Below are 18,803 nucleotides of genomic sequence, written 5' to 3'. Positions count from 1 at the left end.
AATTCGGATTTTAATATAAGACTTTCTTTAATCATGACGTTGGCAGGCGCTGACACGCGTTCGACTTAATGTAAAGGCCACCTCTAAGTACCAGGCGCACATAGGCGACGGCTGTTGATTGCTTTGATCTGCAAAAGTCTTTACTTTGACTAAGAACGCGTGTGCACACGGAGAGCGTGAACTTGAGAGAGAGAGAGAGAGAGAGAGAGAGCACACGCGAATGCACACGTTAAATGTCGTTGAGTCGAAGACAGCGGCTCAATACATACATACATACATACATACATACATACGTATATATGTATGCATGTATGTGCACGATAGCGCTTTGCCGAATAACTGTAATTACACCCTGCGTGCATTGAAAAGTGAGTAAGACAGGGTATAATGGTTTTGAGCAAGTGTACGTAACTAAAGAAATCGGTGAACGCATTAAAAATATATATTTGTAAAAAACTACGAATTTTGTATTGAAATGATACGACCTCATGGGCGTACAACAAGTGCTAAAGGGTATACTATTGAGACTTGGGCATTTTTTAATTCCTGTCCCATTGATACTTTTGCTTAGAGCAAAGCTGATCTCTTTGTGGACTTTGCGCCGGCTTGCATTTGTCATGCCAAAGCTTGGAATTGCGTACATACATATGTATGTATGTATATATGTATATTCATATGTACATATGAATGAATATTTATGTTTAAGCTATCAAGCACACAATCCCAGATCGAGTCGTCATTTTCACTGAGAGATTGCAGATTTCGACAGATTAAGATTGGAACATTGGAACATATTTAACATAGACCTTTAAAAGTCGAATGGATTAGAGAAGAATGGTAAAAATACGAGTCAATGGCAACTGATTATTATAGTTAAGGTATCTGCAATATGTGTATTAATAATGAGTAGGTTTTACAGGTAACAGCAAGTATTACCCGGCTTTGACCGGACCAAGCGCATTTCTTGCAAGTTGAAACTACAATTTTCAACTCTAAATCGGTGAAACGCGTTTCAAATGATAATTTATATAGATCTAAGTTTTGGAAACCTTAAAAGTCAGAATACTCTGTTAAATTAATGAGCAGCTAAAGGAAAAATCATGAAAAAATCCGTTAGCATATGTCTATATATCTAGCTAACTAGCTGTAATGTGTGCCCAAGGGAAATTGTTAGATTCATTAATTAGTTTGCCTGTCGCAACGCTTTGTGTTTGCGCCTATTTCGGCTAAATTACTTTGTGCGCCCAGTTTTTTTCCAAAAACAAATCAGGGCACTGCAAATACGGTCACACTCAAAAGCATGCAACAAAAAGGTTGCAACAATTCCAATTAAAGCAAAGAACTTGCGACACAATAATACAAAAAAAAAAAACAAAAAATGAAGTTGTACAAGTGAAATAGATAGAGCTGTGGGCGTGGCAGTGGGGCAATTAGGCACAGGTTTAACTAATTAGACGCCCACACGGCCAAGTGTGTGTGCGAGTGTGTGTGTGTGCGAGTGTGTGTGTGTGTGTGCGAGTGTGAAGTGGTGCCAGGCGCCGGCCCATCATATTTTGCAATTTAACTCGCAGCAAAGAAAAAAACGTGTGCTTTAGTCGGATGTGCTCGACTGGCAGATACCCTGTAACCAGCGCATAGTTGCCATTACAAACGCACGCTTTTTGTGTGCTTCTTCTTTCCCACACTGTAAGAAATGCTTTCCCGATTAACTTCGGTGTTTGTTGTCCGATCGTTGTGCGAATTTTCAGGGCATAAACATGAAGCCCAAATGTGTGAAAATACCTAAATGCAGGGTTCTAACTCGAAATGAGTTTTAATTGTGAAATGGGGCGAATTGAGGGGAGTTATTTATTAAATTAAATGTTTGTAATATGCATATACTATATGAGAAATAGCATACTAAGTTTGGACTATCCTATCTCTAATAATTCTCAAGTTAAGATTTCTAAACATATTTTCTTTCCCCTGCCTGTTGAAGGCAGTTATTCAAATGGTGAAATATTTGTAATTTATTTTGATAAGAAGCCACATACCAGTTTTACTGTATATAGCTCCTATAATTCTCGAGTTAAGCTTTCTTACCATATTCTTTCTTCTCTTGCCTGTTCTCCTGTTCTCTTGGGAGTTCTCCAAAAAATTAAGTAGTTGTAATATGTATATACTTCGTGAGAAACAACATACTAAGTTTTGAACTATCCTAGCTCTTGATATTCTCCAGGTATGCTTTCTAACCATATATATCATCTTCTGAATGTTGAAGCCAGTTTTCCGCTCTTTGCAGCTCTCCAAAAAGTGAAATATTTGTAATACCTATATATACCTACATTCCAATTTTGTAAGTAGTATCTAGTTATGCCTTTCAACAGTCTATGCCTCCTTCTGCCTGTTACACAACTTTGCACAAAACCCTTATACCCTTCTCACACACATTCAATGGGTATAGGGCATACAAAAAAAACAAACGACTAAAAAGCGAACTACAAAGAGAAAGAAGCTTCTCGTTTGCCCGTTTCTTCTTTTTTGTTTCGTTGCCTTTTGCAACACTGGCCGCGCACGCTCTCAAGCTTTCATAACAACAACGGAAATGCAAACGTTTTTTTTTTTTGTGTTGCGAAAAACAAAGCGCAAAAGTTTTCGCCTATTTTTTTTTTAGTTGTTGTTCCTCTTGGCAATTATGTGCTCGAAAAAAAAAAGGCGCACCCGAATAATGATAATGAAGCGAGCCAAAAGGATTTTTGAAGAAAATCAACGAAAAAAAGAGAAAAACTCAAATAGAAAACTGCCAAAAAATAAAAGTTTGGTCATTTTTTTAGCTGTTTTTTTTGCTGTTTTTTTTGGCAACTCGCATGACGGGCACATGCATGCAAAATGCAAAAGTATCTCATAGATACTTTTCGTAGGGGGTCGCGCCGTTGCCCGCTGTTTGTTCGTAATTTGTTTAATTTGCTTACCTTCAAAAAAAAAAAGAAGATATAGAATGAAAAAAAAACAATAAAAAACTGGTGCAAGAAAGGCTGCAGCCCAACTGACTGACTGGGAGATACCCTGCAATGTTGAGCGTGAAATTAGAAGCGGATTAAACAGCTGATTTTAAATTTCGTGATCTTCGAAAGTCTGATAGAAATCTTTGAAACTTCCATAATATATTATTATATTATATATTATAAATTATATATTATTGTATTATATTATATTATATATTATTATATAATTATTTACCTACATAAACATATTATTTCCTGTTCTATTTTGAACTCTTTTAGTCAACATTTTTTGTTGTTTAAGAAATACTTTTCTTGGCAGCTCAAACAACAAGCTATATTTATCTATTCTCCACTTCAATATACCCCGTTTTGTGCTGCCTTTTTGGCAAGGGGTATCAAAAGAAATAGAAATGCCAGCGCTATGAATTTTCGGCGCTTTTTTTGAAGGTTGGGCGCCTTTTAGCTAATGGGCTCCGCTCCGGGCTGGCTATGATAAAGCCAAATAAAAACAAACTACAAAAGCAACAGCAACAATATGGCCAAAAACTAAGCTACAACTAAATTAAAATATTTAAAATTTTAGCCAAAGTTTTATCAATAAAATGGAAACGACCCAGTGTGTGTGTGTGTGTGTGTGTGTGTGTGTGTGTGTGTGTGTGAGGCGTTTGCATTTGTTGGCTGCAAGTCAGATAAGTATCTCACGGATGTCTGCATTCAGCACATGCACACACACATGATATGCATAGATACTAAATGCACTGAGAAAAATATATAAGCAAGTTTATAGAAAAGGTTAACTTCAGCTAGACTCGAACTCACTTAACTTACCAAATGCAAATCACAATTAAATTCCTTGCTTCAATCACAACTTTAACTAGAAAACTGGCCAAGTGCATCCGTCTTTTCTCTGAGTGTATGTGCTTGGTGCATATGTGTAGTGGGCAGCCCTTGACAGCAATTGAAACATCAGCATTACTCGAGTTTTGCAATATGCCGCTCGACAGCTCGACACTTTTTTTTGGCCACTTGACGCCCACAAAGCAATCGTCTTGGCCATAACTTAAATCTGGCTTAAAAATCACTTAGCAGCCGTTGCTGATGCTGCTGCTGCCTCTTCCACAAAGCTCTTGTCAGCAGAATGAAACAAAAAATATGTGGGCAAAAAACAAAGGATGCCCTCTGCGCTCTGTATCGAGTGCCATAATCAACACCTCGAGACAGACAGACAGACAGACAGACGGACGGACAGACGAACTCTATAACTCTTGCTGGAATTGTCGCACATTTTGGCTACAACAAGAGGAAGAAGAGAAGAGGAAGAGCCAGGCCAGACGAGCGCATTTTGTGTAGAGCTCAGCAATTCGTGCTGCTGCCCCGAGGCGTTCCACGTAAACGTGCAACTTATTTTAACGCCAGCTGCCACTTGGCTAATCGACAGCGACAATCTTCAAATTCCCGACCAAGAACTACCCCTTCCTCCCCTCCTCCACCAATCCACCCACTTCAAATGTAGCCCAACAGCATTTTGATAGAAATTATGCTTAACAAATGCATTGACAGCATCCAAATTAACGATAAACTGAACATGGAGGACATCATTGCTGTAGGGCTGCACCCGAGACAGATAAAGATCATGTGAACAAAAAGCTTGTTGGGGAGAAATTTGTAAAAATTATAATTAAATTCCTACATAAGCTATAACAGGTAATAAAGTGTACATGGAGGACAAAGACTGTAAAGCTTGAACACAATATCAAAGTCGAAGACTTGAGTGTGAAATCTCTAAAAATGTGAACCTGGATGAAAAGCAAATCTTAATGAGCATGAAAGTGGGAAAGCATGGCAGAAAAAAGTAACCATGGAGGACATGATAGAGACTTTTAAGGGTCAGTCAAAGCCTAGAATCAAAATCAAAGTTTAAGACTTAAATGATTGAATGTGTAAGCTATAATAATGTAAACATGGAGGACATCCAAAAACTGTACAGGGTATAGATAAAGCAATCAAAGGTAAGTGTTAACAAAGTGACCATGGAGGACATAGATAAAGCAGACAAAGCTGAGTATCAAAATCAAAGCTTAGAGCTCAAGTAAATGAGTGTAAAAGCTAGAATAATGTGAACATGGAGGACATGCGTGTAGATGAAGTAGACAAAGTTCAGATCAAGCGAAAATTTAAACGAACAAGTGTGAAAGTGGATAAGCCTGGCAGAATAAAGTGACCACGGAGGACATGAAAAATCAAAGCTTAAGACTTGAATGAATGAACATCAAAGAGGGAATAATGTGACCATGGAGGTTTTGCAAGGACTCTGCAGGGTGTCGATAAAGCAGACAAAGCTCAAATTTAAAATCAAACCAAGGAGTGTGAAATTTAGAGTAATTTCACCATGGAGGACATGCAAGGCTTCTACAGGGTGTAGATAAAGCAAACAAAACTCATAATCAAAGTCAAAGCCCAAGAACTAAACTATTGAGGTGAGTGTGAAAATGGGTTAATGATTTATGATTAGCTATATTAAAGTGACCATGGAGAACTTTGTTACAAGCAACTTTATAAAATGAACATTTTTAAGATATAATACAGAATGTTTTTGAAGTCCAAGTCACATGTCTTGCCACTTCAGTCCAAATCTTAGCTCCACAATTAAGAGTTTCAATGAATAAGAAAAAAAGAATTATTTAAATGAAACTTTGTTCATTCAAGAGCAAAGCTGACGTCCCACATTTTTTGTGGCTTTTCGTGAACGAGAGAGAGCACTTAGGAAAGTTTTGGCTGAAACACATCCAATTGGATCAATTGAATCAAATATGTTGTTGAGAGTCTGTCTTGAGCGCTTTACGCTTAAATGAACTAATTTGCTCTCGTTACAGGTTACAACTTACAACAAGATAAAGGAAACATTCGGTGGACTGGCAGGAATTCATTCACGAAGCTGCAACAACGCTCGCTAATGAACACTGGACCCAGAAGAAGAAGAAGAAGAAGAAGAAATATTTCTCGTTTGTTTGCAACAAGCATCTGAAAGCAACCCAAAACGAGGCGCAGCCAATTCCCATTTCCCCCCCAGAGACAGCATCAAGAGAAGCCGAAGCACAGAGGAGTATATAAAATAACGTGGGTTGGAGACTGGGATACCCTATAAAGCTGTAGAGAAGATAAGCTTTATATATGGGTACGGAACGTCGAACCAACAAGCAGAAAGTCGCCAGTTCAAACACAGAAACTCTTTACAATTTCTACATTTGTTTTTAGAATAAAGAGAGGATGAGTTATATATATAGGGACTGAACGTCGAACCAACAAGCAGAAAGTCGCTGGCTCAAACCCAGAAACTATTTTCAATTTTTCTTATTGATTTTTACCTAAGAAGCACTGAAATACCCTATGGAGCTATATAGAAGACGAGCTATATATTAAGTATAATTAAAATGGGAACTGAACGTCGAACTAACAAGCAAGAAGTCGCCGGTTCAAACTCAGAAACTCTTTACAATTTCTACATTTGTTTTTAGAATAAAGAGAAGACGAGTTATATATATAGGGACTGAACGTTGAACCACAATCAGAAAGTCGCCAGTTCAAACCCAAAATCTATTTACAATTTTTATATTCGATTAAACCTAAAAAACAATAAAAAAAATCACATAATTTATGACTATAAACAGAAAAGTACAAAGTTTGGGGAACGAACTCCCGTGAAGACAGAAGACAATAGGATTTCACATTAATATACCAGGACTTAAAACGTGACTGTATATAGTATACGCCTTGTGTGAGTAGATGCCTGCAGGGTATCTTAACAAATGCTGGCTAGTGTGAAAATCAATGAGCCTCAGCTCGCGTTCGCAGCTGGACAACAAGCAGAGAGACAACAATTGTTGTGGGACAGGGGAGACAAAGGGGGGGCAGTCAAAAAAAAAGGCGGCCTGAGGCCAAGTTTATTCGCATTTAATTGAATAATTGTTAGGCTGGACACGTACGCGACGCGCTTGCCCCGCAGCACAGCTAGGATTAAAGCGCGGCGCCTCAAAGTAGGCAACAAAAAATGTTCAATTGTCAAAAGTTTTCGTCAAGGCTGCCAACAAAGTGCGCCGAGAGACGGCCGAGTGCAACCTGTACAGGTTGCAGATTTATGTGGCGCATCTAAAATGCAGTCCCCCCCCCCCGATTCCCCCCTTAGCCTAGCTGTGAGCTATTGTGTTGCGAGTCAGACTTACCGTTCCCCAGTGGCACATTCGTTTGCGGCTGCCCCATGGACACTTTATTTGTTGTCGTTGTTGTTGCTGTTGCTGCTGTTGTTGTCGTTGTTGTTGCTGCTGCTGTTGTTGCTGTTGTTGCCACCTGCTTGTTGACGCTCTTGCTCAGTCTCAATATGGTCGTGCCACCAGCTGCCGCTGTCCCCGCCCCCGCCGGCGCCTTCAGCTTCTGCAGCGTGGCAGCCACCGCCTTGGACGCCTTCGAGCTGCGCGACACGCTCAACACATGCGTCTGCTGTTGCGTCGCATTGTTGTTGCTGTTGTTGTTGTTGCCGCTGGCCTGCGGCGTCGTCGTCGACGTCGAGTTGCGTATCACCAGAATGGACTGCGATTTCTCCAGGCGCTTCAGCGTCTGCAGCACAAAGGGCGACTTGCTGTCGCAATTGCTCTCCGAGCTCAGACTGCGCGAGGCCTAAAAATATAACAAAAGCGTTCACAAAGTGAGAAAATGGACGCAAAGTCGTGGCAAAGTCAGATGCGTATGATATAAAGGCGATTATATATATTTCAAGCTTTTGTAATTGCCTGACAGACGGAGAGAACACAGATCGTTCCGCTAAAGAATATATATATCTATATCATTTATAAACTTTAAGTCCATTTAAATGGGCTCAGCCAAAATAAGACGGACAAATGCCGATCATTAGTTATTGTCTACTTCAATGCTTCATTTGATGACATCATTTTAAAAACGAAAAAATTAAGAACATTATCGGCACGTCGATGATCTAATACCCTTGTTGACATATGCATTAATGGCTTGCGATATGTGAGAATATGGAAACCGGTGAAAATATCTTGGAAAACCGAATATTTTGCCATTATAGAAATTATATTTTTCGACCGATTCTTTCTTTAGAGCCATATATATAGTGTACAAGCTGCCGACACGGACTTCGCTTTAATGCTGCTGCCTGCAAATTGTTAGTTGAGCCAAAATAAGGCTAAAAGCTATCAGGCAGAAGAAGAAGAAAAGGCTAAAATACCAACGACATCAAATTTGGTTAAAAACAATCATGAAATAGTCAAATTTCCATGTATTATTAACAAATTGTTGTCGAATATCGAAAAGGCGTTATTTTTGTATGAATGAGTATATATATATATTTGTATATATCTGCATGTACATATGCATGTACATATGTATGTATGTGCGTATGTATGTCTTGACATATGCATGTATGTGTTTATGTATTATGGTGTGTATGACAATTTGACTTTGTTGTATGGGCAGGCATAGTAGTATGCATGTATGTGACTGTGTTTGTGTGTGCATCTCTGTATGTATGTATAACATGTATGTGCATGCACATGTATGTATCAATATACATATGTGAGTTTTGTATTAATGTCTGTAGGTAGACGAGTATTTTGTACGAAGGCATATAACTATTATATATGTGTGTGTGTGCTTGATTGTGTACGTGTGTGTGCAGGTATGTTTGTGTGTATGTGTGTGGGCGGTTGTGTGTTAGTGTATGTATGCATTTATGCATATATGTATGCATGCGTGCTTGTTTTCTAATACCAATCGCTGCGTGTAAATTTAAATAAAACGAATTTCTGCCAAGTGCTCTACTCCTCGATTCTCAAGAATTCAGGTAGGCTCTGCAGTTTTTCACTAGCGTAGCTAGTAGTGTAGTGATTTTTTTGGTGTTTTTTTTTTTGTTTCATTTTGTATTATTTTTTCTGATATTTTTTGTGTATCTAAATATGTACGTCTGTACATATGTATGCATATATGTATGCATATATGTATGTATGTATGTATGTATATATATATATGCATGTATGTATGTACGCATGTATGCATTTATGTATGTATGTGTGTATGTATGTATGTGTGTATGTATGTATGTATGTATATATGTATGTACGTTTGCATGTATGTAATTATGTACATATGTATGTACGTATGTATATGCACATGTATTTATGTATGCATATGCACATGTATTTATGTATGCATATGTATGTACAAACAGGCATACATATATATGCAAACTTAAAACTTAGCCCAACAAATCTTTCCATCGAGGAAGCATGGATTCTGCGAAAAGTGTGAAACACGTCTCAAATGATTTTTTGTATAGATCTTTGAAAATAAATTTGAGTTCGAAACGTCACCCACCAAATCTTTGACCCCCACCATGAAGGAATCCATTTTTCGACTAGTGTAAATACACCTGAATTGAAGGTCGATCGGATGGTAAAAAAAAAGTTTAATACAAAAATTGTTCGCAATTTTTCCACATATGCGAGTGGAATAAACTGAAACCTCGTCTTCACGTGCACCTTCATCACATAAGGTAAGTGAAAGTTCAGCTTCCTAGCTTTTACCTTTCAGTCAGTCAGACAGATAATCAATCGGTCAGTCAGTCAGGAAGGGGGAATATAAGTGAAATTTTGACCCATGTCTATATAGCACTTTGAGGGTACAATATGTACATGAATTTTGACCGAAAATTATGTTGCCAGACTTAAATGCCAAATTATTATTGAGGCCAAACCATGGACAAAACGCCCAACTTCGTGAAAATCGGTTGAGTTTTGACCGAGACATGGGATTAGGAAGTTTTGACCTATGTCTATATAGGATATTTGAGGGTACCATTTTTACATGAATTTGGACCCAAAATTATGTTGCCAGATGTAAATGCCAAATTAATATAGGGGCAGAACCATGGACAAAAAGCCCAACTTCGTGAAAATCGGTTGAGTTTTGACCGAGTTATGGGATTGGGAAATTTTGACCCATGTCTATATAGGATTTTTAGGGTACAATATCTCTCTATGTGAGATATATGATATAGTGGTCCGATTTTAAAAAGATTTGGCTGGTATATGGGGATCACAGAGAAATTAAGAAATACACAGTTTGGTCCAAATGTGTTGAATAACAAAGAGAAACTGAAGAGATAAATTGCTTTTCGACCGATTGTTCCTATGAGAGATATATGATATAGTGGTACAATCCGGCCGGTTCCGATATATGCACTACGTGCAACAGAAAGATGGATTTATGGAAGGTTTCAAGAAGGAAGGTTTTAAGACTGAGAGACTATTTTGGATAGAAGGGGAGACGGACAGAAGGGCGAACAGAGAGCCGGAGAGATGGACAGATGGATAGATAGATAGGTAGATAGGTAGATGGACAGACGTTGATGCTGATCTAGAATATATATATATATATATATACTTTATATTCTTTGGAGATGTCTCTTTTTGTACGTTGCACATCTCATGACCGAATCAAAATACCCTATAAAAAGGCATAAATAATTTAAAGAGTATTTGTGCTTACATGTTTTAGCATAAAAGGACGTTCGATGAGCTTTGTGGCATTGTTGTTGCTGTTGTTGTTGTTGTTGCTGTTGTTGTTGTTGTTTGAGTTGCTGTTGGAGTTGTTGTTGTTGGAGTTGTTGCTGCTGGAGTTGACCTGCGCCTTGAGCACGCTCTCCAGCTGGCTGGCATTGATGGGCGTCTGCAGCAGGATTGTGTTGGAGTCCTTGCCGGTGCTGGCCACGATGGAGATGCTGTTGCTCCCGTTGTTGTTGCTGTTGTTGCTGTTGCTGCCGGCTGTTTGGACAATTGTTTTGCGTGCCACAGTTGTTGTTGTGGGCAGCTGATTGAGCGTCAAGGCAGTTGCCTTATCCTGCTGCTGCTGCTGCTGCTGCTGCTGCTGTTGCTGCTGCTGCTGTTCGCTGAGCAGGCTGAGTATGTCCTGCTTGTTCTGGATGATGATCTGGCCATTCTCGTTGCGTGTGCCGCGCAGCAGGATAATGTTGCCCGTGTTGCGCTGCTGTTGCATTGCCTCGATCTTAAGTTTGGCAGCGCGCAAACTGTTTGTTGTTGTTGCTGTTGCTGCTGTTGCTGTTGTTGTTGTTGTTGTTGCGGCCTCATTGCTGTGGCTGAGCTTGCCGCTGCTCTGCGATTTGACCAGGCTAACACGGCTCAGGCCATTCTTTGTTGGGGCTGCAAAAAAGTGTAAAGCATAAAGAGTTTATTATTATCAAGAGTTGCTGCCAAACTTGCGCATAACTCAAAACGCCCCAAAAAAATCGAAATAAAGGGGCCGAACGGCTTTGTATTCAGATCCAAGAGATACGACAGATACAGTTTGCCAAGCTAAACAGCTGCCAGATTTATGACCCGAATGCGAGGGTTGCTTTCAATATTGTGAAGGTGCTCAAAGTTGAGCGGCATTGCAGGTCATAAAGGGAAAAATTAGAGTTGGTTTCTAGAGTTGGTTTCTTTTATTTTTGGGTAATTTTACTCATCAAATATTTTGTTATTAGAAAAATAGATTGAAAAAGGGTATGAACCAGCGATCTCTCGCTTGTAAGTCCGACTTTTAGACACCTTTTATAAATATACTAAATACATGACATTCATAATTAACAATATCAAAATCAATTGTTTTTGAGAAATATTATTTGAGGAAATATGTTGAAAAAGGGTTTGAACTGGCGATCTCTCGCTTGTAAGTCCAACTTTCAAACACCTTTTACGTATGAACAAATAATAGGGAATGCATAAATAACAATATGAATACAATACCAATTGTTTTTGAGAAATGTTATTAGAGGAAATATGTTGAAAATGGATTTGAACCAGCGATCTCTCGCTATTAAGAGCGACTTTCGGGCAACTTTTATATACAAACAACAATATGGCATCCACAAATAACATTATCTCTGGCAACCCTCGGCAAACGTAGAGCTGGAAGCGGTAGCTGGTTATATTGTCAGCTCGATAACTAGAAATTTGACAGCGTTTGGGGCGCAACAAATATGACAAGCGGCGGCTGGCCCATTGTGCTTGTACTTGTGTGTGTGGCAAGCAGATCAGTTGAGCGTTACGTATACGCGACGTGGCGCGGTCAGTGGCTTAGACGGCCATTTTGTGGGCCAAAACAATGGCCAAAGGGCGCACAGAGGGCAGACGGACGGACGGGCCGCTAAATCAAGCGAAAGACGACATGTTTATGGCTCACACACACAGACGCGCGTACACAGGACTACTTAGCTGAGAACGCAATAAAAGTGCAACAAACAAACAGAGCGACGACAGGCAGCAGCAAAGGCAGGGGCAGAGGCAAAGGGAGGGAGAGGGGTAGAAGGGGAGAGGGGTTGGGGTAAAAGTGTCAGGCTGCATGCGTTGCCAAATATAGACTCCAAGGCTGAAGGCGACACGAAACAAAAGTGAGCGCCGGAAACATTTAAACGTATGTAGCTAAACACTTGTATGCCACACTTACCCCCCTCCCCCTTTTTGTCTTGCCTGCCGTCAACCCTTCCCGCCCCCTCCCCCCTTCACGCCCACCAGCCAGCTGTTGTTGGTTTGAAAACGTGCGGGTCATAATTAGCCGCTGCTGCCACTGCTGGGCCGTCTGTGACCATGTGAAAAGAATATATGGTACAGTAAAACCTGGCCCGGCGCGAACAGCCAGCGGCTCGAAAATTTCTTTGTCTGCTTTGGGGAACAGTTTTTGGGCCAAGAAAGCAAACAGATCGCAGCTTAACAAATGTTTGCCGAGGTCAGCTGTGAACGTTATGAGAGCTTTCACTGTACGTACTTAAATATGTATGTGTGTGTGTGTGTGTGCGTGTGTGTGAAAAGGTCGTCTGTAGAAGTCGCCCAGGACAGGAGCCAGTGCTGAGCAGCGACCATACTTCATTGTAATGTATGGCAGGACACTGGACGCAGGACACCCAAATGCAGGACCTAGGCCTAACAGGCCGCAGCAACAACTACAACAACAACAACCACAACAACAACAACAAAGGAAGCTAAGTAACAACAAAAGTCCTGGCAAAGTCCGCGTAACACATAAAACACTTCTACAGGGGAGGTGGGGCGGTGGGAAGGGGGAGGGGGATAGGAGGGAGACGCTTGCTGAAGTTTCGCATATTTTTGCGTTCGTCGCGACTTTTGATGTGTGAGGCGGCACAGTGTGGCAAGAGACAATAAAAAATGTGTGTGCAAATATTTAAAGTAAAACAAAGTTAAAAACAAATAGGCAAAAAAAATATAATTAAATAAATAAATAATAAATTAATAATAAATAAATAACTAAAACATGTGTCCAGGCAACAAATTAAACCCTTAAAAATTCGAATGCAAAATAACAAAACCAAAAAACACAAATAAGAGAAGAAATATCTTAATAAGTAAAGAAATGAATTACTAAAAAATTTCTCATGCAAAATAACAACAACAAAAACACAAAAAATAGATTAAATATCTGAACAAAGTTTTAAGCTTAGTAAAATAATTATTATATTAATTTACATTTAGATAAAAAAATGCATTTAAAAATTCGCATAGTTTTATGCACGTTGCAACCACTGTGCGGGCCAACGCACGTGGCATGAAGCCCAACAAAAGGGCGCTGGGCAAACGCATGTCAGGAGAGGGGGGAGAGGGGTTCGCTGCTATGCAAAACGACAAATTGCAAGTCTATTGAAATTTTATTAGAAACATAAATCAAAAGCAGTCCGAAAAAAAAGAAGCGCAAGATAAATAAGGCAAGGCACTTAATAAATATACAAATAGGATTTTTGCAGGGATAACAAATAGATGAACGCGCGCAGATAATGCCAAAAGAGAGCAAAGCACAGGCTGAATGTGCCAAAAAAACCGCAAAGAGCAAAAGTGCCGTTGCCTCAAAGCAAAACAAAACAAAACAAGAATAACGAGTGGAAAAAAAAACTAATTGGAAAACCAATAAGACAAAGCTAATCGAAGCAGCGCACTTATCAGCCAGATAACAGCGCAACTTGTCGATAATTATGTTATGTACACAGTGCGTGTGTGTGTGCGTGCAAGTGCGTGCGTGTGTGTGCAAGTGCGTGCGTGCCTGTGCAAGTGTGTGTATGTTGTTTTACTTACCTTGCTGCAGATTTCGATTTAGATTCAGATTCATGACCAACAACAGCAACGGCTACGACTGCGGGAGCGGGAAAAGCCAATTGTTTGGGCAACGTTTTCCATGTGAACAGCTCGCGCGTCAAACGTTTTTCCTTATTTTTTGTTGTTGTTTTTCTTTTTTAGTTGTTGTTTTGTTTTGGGGGCCACTCTTAAAATAAACACCTGGTGGGCAGCGCAACTGCAGGCGACGGCATCTGCATCGTTGCGCATTAACTTAACTGTTCTCTGTTAAATGCCATTTTCCGCGAACGCACAAACAGCACACAACATCTACATATGTGCCCATATATATGTATGTACATATATATACATATGCATATATCTATTTACATACGTGTGTGTACATATGTTGCAGGCAGCGAATTTCTCGATATCCAACAGCAGCACGGGAAAAAAGGTAAACAAAACTATTTTGCACTCGTTTTTTTTGTAGCGCGCATACGTCTCGTACTTATATTGATTGCAGCTGCGCGACCACGTTAAATGCAATAAGAAAATTAGCGAACAAATATAAATGTTTCAATTATAAATATTTTTAAGACGGTCAACAAATCGCGGTGGTCGGGCGATATGCGCACAACTGCCTATCGAAATGTTAGGTTTGCAAGCCGATAACTCGCTTGGTCGACTCCACACGTCGCTCTCACTGTTAAGCAGCTGTTGAGCGAAGTGCTCAACCAACAACTGTTGCCATGCTGCTGAAAAAAAATAACATTGCACTGGTGCTGCCTGTGTTGCCACTGTGCTTAAGCTGTTGAGCGCGGTGTTTGAATGTCATACAAATTGATTTTAATGACCTTGTCACACGTTTTTATATTTTTTGCAACTGCTGCAATTTATTATGCCCATAAGAGAACGATCTGCTTATCGTGCTGCATAAGCAAAAAAAAAACCCTCTCTAAGTGATTTCCTTTGAAAACAAAACTTTCGCTGCTTTCCGTTTCCTCTCCGCCCCGTCGCCGGCCCCTGGGCAGCAGCCGCCACTGCTCAACGGAAGTCTCACACTATCTCAACGGCGACCAAGCGAATACAGAATAATTGCTGTGCCAGTGCCAGTGCCAGTCGGTGCCATAGCGCCAACAACTACAACTACAGCGACAAAAACAGCGCCAACAACAACAACAACAACGACAACACTTATCTGTGCTGTTGTTGGGGTTGTTATTTTATTGTCGCGTTTGTTGCACATTGAAAATAATATACAAAATAATTGAATTACTCGCGCACACACACACACACAAACACACGCATATATAGTTGCGCGTGTGTGGTGGGCGTTCAGTGTTCGAAAGCGTGCTGATAAGCGCTAAAGTCAGGCCAAAGCCAGATCACATTTGAATGAGATAAGCGCTGCGCAGCCCCAATTTAGCAAGTGCAACAGCCACAGGGTGTTCAAGGTGGCGACAGCGCCAGTGATTACAACGCCGCGATAAGCAGACGCGCATTCAATCAAACAAGCGTGAAACGAAAACGTGACTTCAGCTGCGCTTTAGCATTGTCACGTATGTAAATTATGCTGCCTGTGTCGCGGCGACTGCGCTGCCAGCGTTGTGGCCTGCACCCAGGCTTCAAAAAAAAATATCGTTTTGTTGCTGTTTATTTGAAGATTGCGCTCGAGAAATACCAGCACGTTTCTACGACTAAACGGAAAACTGGCTGCGACTGCCATTTGATATGTGCACACAAAAATGCATTTACAATAACAATGTTTTTATGGCATTTAACAGGCGGCAGCAGTAAAAAATAAGAAGAAGAAAAAGAGCCGCCCATTTGCAATTGTTGTTGTTGTTTTTGGATTTGGTTAATTGGGCCTTTGAACTCCGCGAAACGCTGATGATAAAGTCAGAGACTCGGCGACAATAACAAAACTTGATTTAAATACAAGGCCTCCTCCTCCACTCCCCCCGGCCCCTGCAGACCCCATGACAATGTCAGTCAACGCCCCCAAAAGGCGGCGACGGCGACGACGGCATCGATAACAATAACAATAAGCGCAAATCATACGCAATAACAAAATTAAAAGCCAATATTGTTGATAATTTGCATGTTCTGTGGAGAAAAACAAAAAGGTTTCGCTGATCTGCGTCCGCTCTAACACAGGGGGCGGGTAGAGGGGGCGTTGGGCGTGTGACATCAGCACGAGCGCACAAGCCCAATAAAAAAAAATACGCCCCAACCGTTGCCTGAGTCGCCCTATGGAACGAACTGAACGAAAGCCTCAATGAAAACAAAATGCAAAAAAATGAATTCGCCATCAAGTTGTTGCTGTTGTTGTTGTTGTTGTTGGCAGTTGAGGAAAATGGCAAAAGCAGCAACGGCCCCTAACTGTAAATGCTGAAGAGTATTGTTGTTGTTGTTCTTGCTTTACTGAGCGGGAGTATGATTCAGATTTGTGTGTTGAGCCAGAGAGCGTGAGAGTCGCAGGTACCGGGATGCCAATGCAAGCCTGCAAGACACACACATACATGCATATACAAACACACGCGCACGCACACTTGTACATGTTAAGCCGGTTTCGGGAGCATCAACACAGTTGGCCCGCCGATGCAATTTACAGTGTAATGCTGCAGTCAAAATGTGGCAAAATTGAAGAAAAATACTGATGGAAAAAAATGCATGGCATGCATTTGCCTTGCAACAACAAACAACGACAACCATAATTAAATCCTCGTATGTACACGCGTACATACATATGTATGTACATATCAGCATTCATTCGTATGTACATTGTACATTATACGCCTGACTTAGAAACCAGTTTTATTGCAATTCAAGCAGCCAAACACAAAACCCCAAGAAATTACGTATCGCAGATGTATATACATACATATATTTGTATGTATGCTGCCGCTTTTGCTTTGGTCTTCTGCCCTCTCCACAATAGCAGCGGCAACAACAACAACATTGTCTTCAAGTCGGGTCTTTGTTTTTACACAAGCAAAGCTTACAAACACATACAAACCCACTCATACGTATATAGAAACATGTAAAGGTATTTTTGTGTGGTCTGTTTGCCACCTGTAGTTGTAATGTTAAAACGTATCTAGCAGTATTAGCTAATTCTGTATGCAATGGCCAACAGGCAAACGTAAAGCTGACAAATTGTGCACAAAATAATTCCAGGCGAAATGTAAAACAATTGAAAAGCAACAGGTAAAACTTTTAAATATACACACACTCCGTCGCACAAATGAGCGCTTACTCATACCCATGGTTGTGTCTCTGTGTGTGTGTGCTTCAACCACAAAAGAGAAAACTACGCTTAATCACCTACAGTTGAAGCTGACAGGCATTGCAGTTCAGCTGCTTACATTTGGAATAGTTTGCATAAAAGTATAAACAGTTGAGACGAGTTAGTATACGTAAATTGAGATTAACTGTTAATATATAAATGAAATAGAATATAATTGTATTGTGAAATATAAATTGTAGTGTACTGCTTGACAAACTTACTTTGCATTTGTAGAGTATGCCATTTGTCGGGCAAGCCGTATGCGCCGATCGCAGGCGAGCAATAACTAGTTTTACGTGTGTATCAGACACAAACCAGGGCTGATGTAAAACATTTTTCGCTCATTAGCTTCAAAAAGAGTTGCTCACTGGAAATCGGCTCGGCTCGGTGGGATGGATATGCACATTGTTTGGCCACTGCAATTGGTTGCTTCGAGCTGAGCGTTGAGTGTGCAGCCCTGGCAGGTGCAAAATGAAACGGCCTCATAACTTTTTGGTCAACGCAACGGCAACTCAAGCCTCAGTCTCTTGCGCGTGATCGGTAAAAACAAATCGACGGACCGTGAAGGTGGTGAGGATATTCCATCGTCAGTGTCGATGTGGTTGTTGTTGCTGCTGCGGCTGCTGCTATCTTGTTTGTTGTAAATTTGCGCAGTACATTTAAAATAAAAATAAAGCACGAAAAAAAAAAATAAGTTCGCGACGAGTCCGCATCACACCGAAAGAGAGCGAGAGAGCAAGACAGGCAGAAGGAGACAGAGAGCGCGCGAAAAAGTAAACGGTTGTTGTTGTTGTAATTGTATTTGTACCAGCCGCAGCATCCCGCCATTGTGCTGATTTTGTTATAGTTATAGTCTTGTTGTTGTTGTTATTTGTCCATCGTGCATCGCGTGTAACTGTAAAACTGTGCCGCCGCCGTCGTAGTCCCCAGCTGCGCACCCTCGCCCGCATCGCATCAATTGCACTAATTTCTTCAATCAGCACACAAGGCAAGATTCACATTTTTAACGAGTAAAACTAGCGAAAATTGTTTAACAAGTGAAAAGTATGTATGTATGTAAATTTTGGCCCATTGTCCAAATTTAGAATCTAAATCCGGTATTGACTGGAAATAAATCGCTTGATGAGTTTTTGCTCCTTGCTGAAGTATTTTTTTTTGTCTCTCCTTTTTTGCACTGTCATCTGCGAGAGTTGCAGGTCATGTGGGCGATGATCGTGAGAGAAAAAAGAAAGAGATTAAAATATAATGAGTGAGAGTTGGGAGAGCGCGCTCACGTGTATTTAATGTTATATTAACGTGAAGTTTTGCAAAACTTTTAGTTTACAGTAAATTTTAATTGCTACATATTGTATGTGTGTGCACGTACATGCATACATGTACATACATTGTATGTGT

General features: G+C 40.4%; 1 protein-coding gene across 6 annotated transcripts in view; it reads right to left on the bottom strand.

Moving 5' to 3' along the window:
- The window catches only part of Camta (Calmodulin-binding transcription activator), a 55,508-nt gene extending 37,857 nt beyond the window's left edge, over positions 1-17,651 (bottom strand). For 2 of the 6 annotated variants that reach the window (XM_064691934.1, XM_064691936.1), the window contains exons 1-3: positions 14,138-14,752; positions 10,548-11,218; positions 7,205-7,655 (exon numbers count right to left, since the gene is read on the bottom strand). In XM_064691934.1, the coding sequence (XP_064548004.1) occupies positions 7,205-7,655; positions 10,548-11,218; positions 14,138-14,171 (1,156 nt within the window). In that variant the 5' untranslated portion in view covers positions 14,172-14,752. Of the gene's footprint in view, positions 1-7,204; positions 7,656-10,547; positions 11,219-14,137; positions 14,762-17,629 lie in introns of those variants that run through there. The other 4 variants (XM_064691935.1, XM_064691941.1, XM_064691938.1 and 1 more) reach the window with 4 other exon arrangements.
- Positions 17,652-18,803: the final 1,152 nt, after the last annotated feature.

This window comes from Drosophila montana, unplaced genomic scaffold (genome assembly GCF_035044405.1).
Source record: "Drosophila montana isolate Dmon_TW-CO22-7 unplaced genomic scaffold, ASM3504440v1 contig_3469_1, whole genome shotgun sequence".
In the NCBI taxonomy this organism is placed as follows: Eukaryota; Metazoa; Arthropoda; class Insecta; order Diptera; family Drosophilidae; genus Drosophila; species Drosophila montana.
This window is presented reverse-complemented; position numbering and strand designations above follow the sequence as displayed.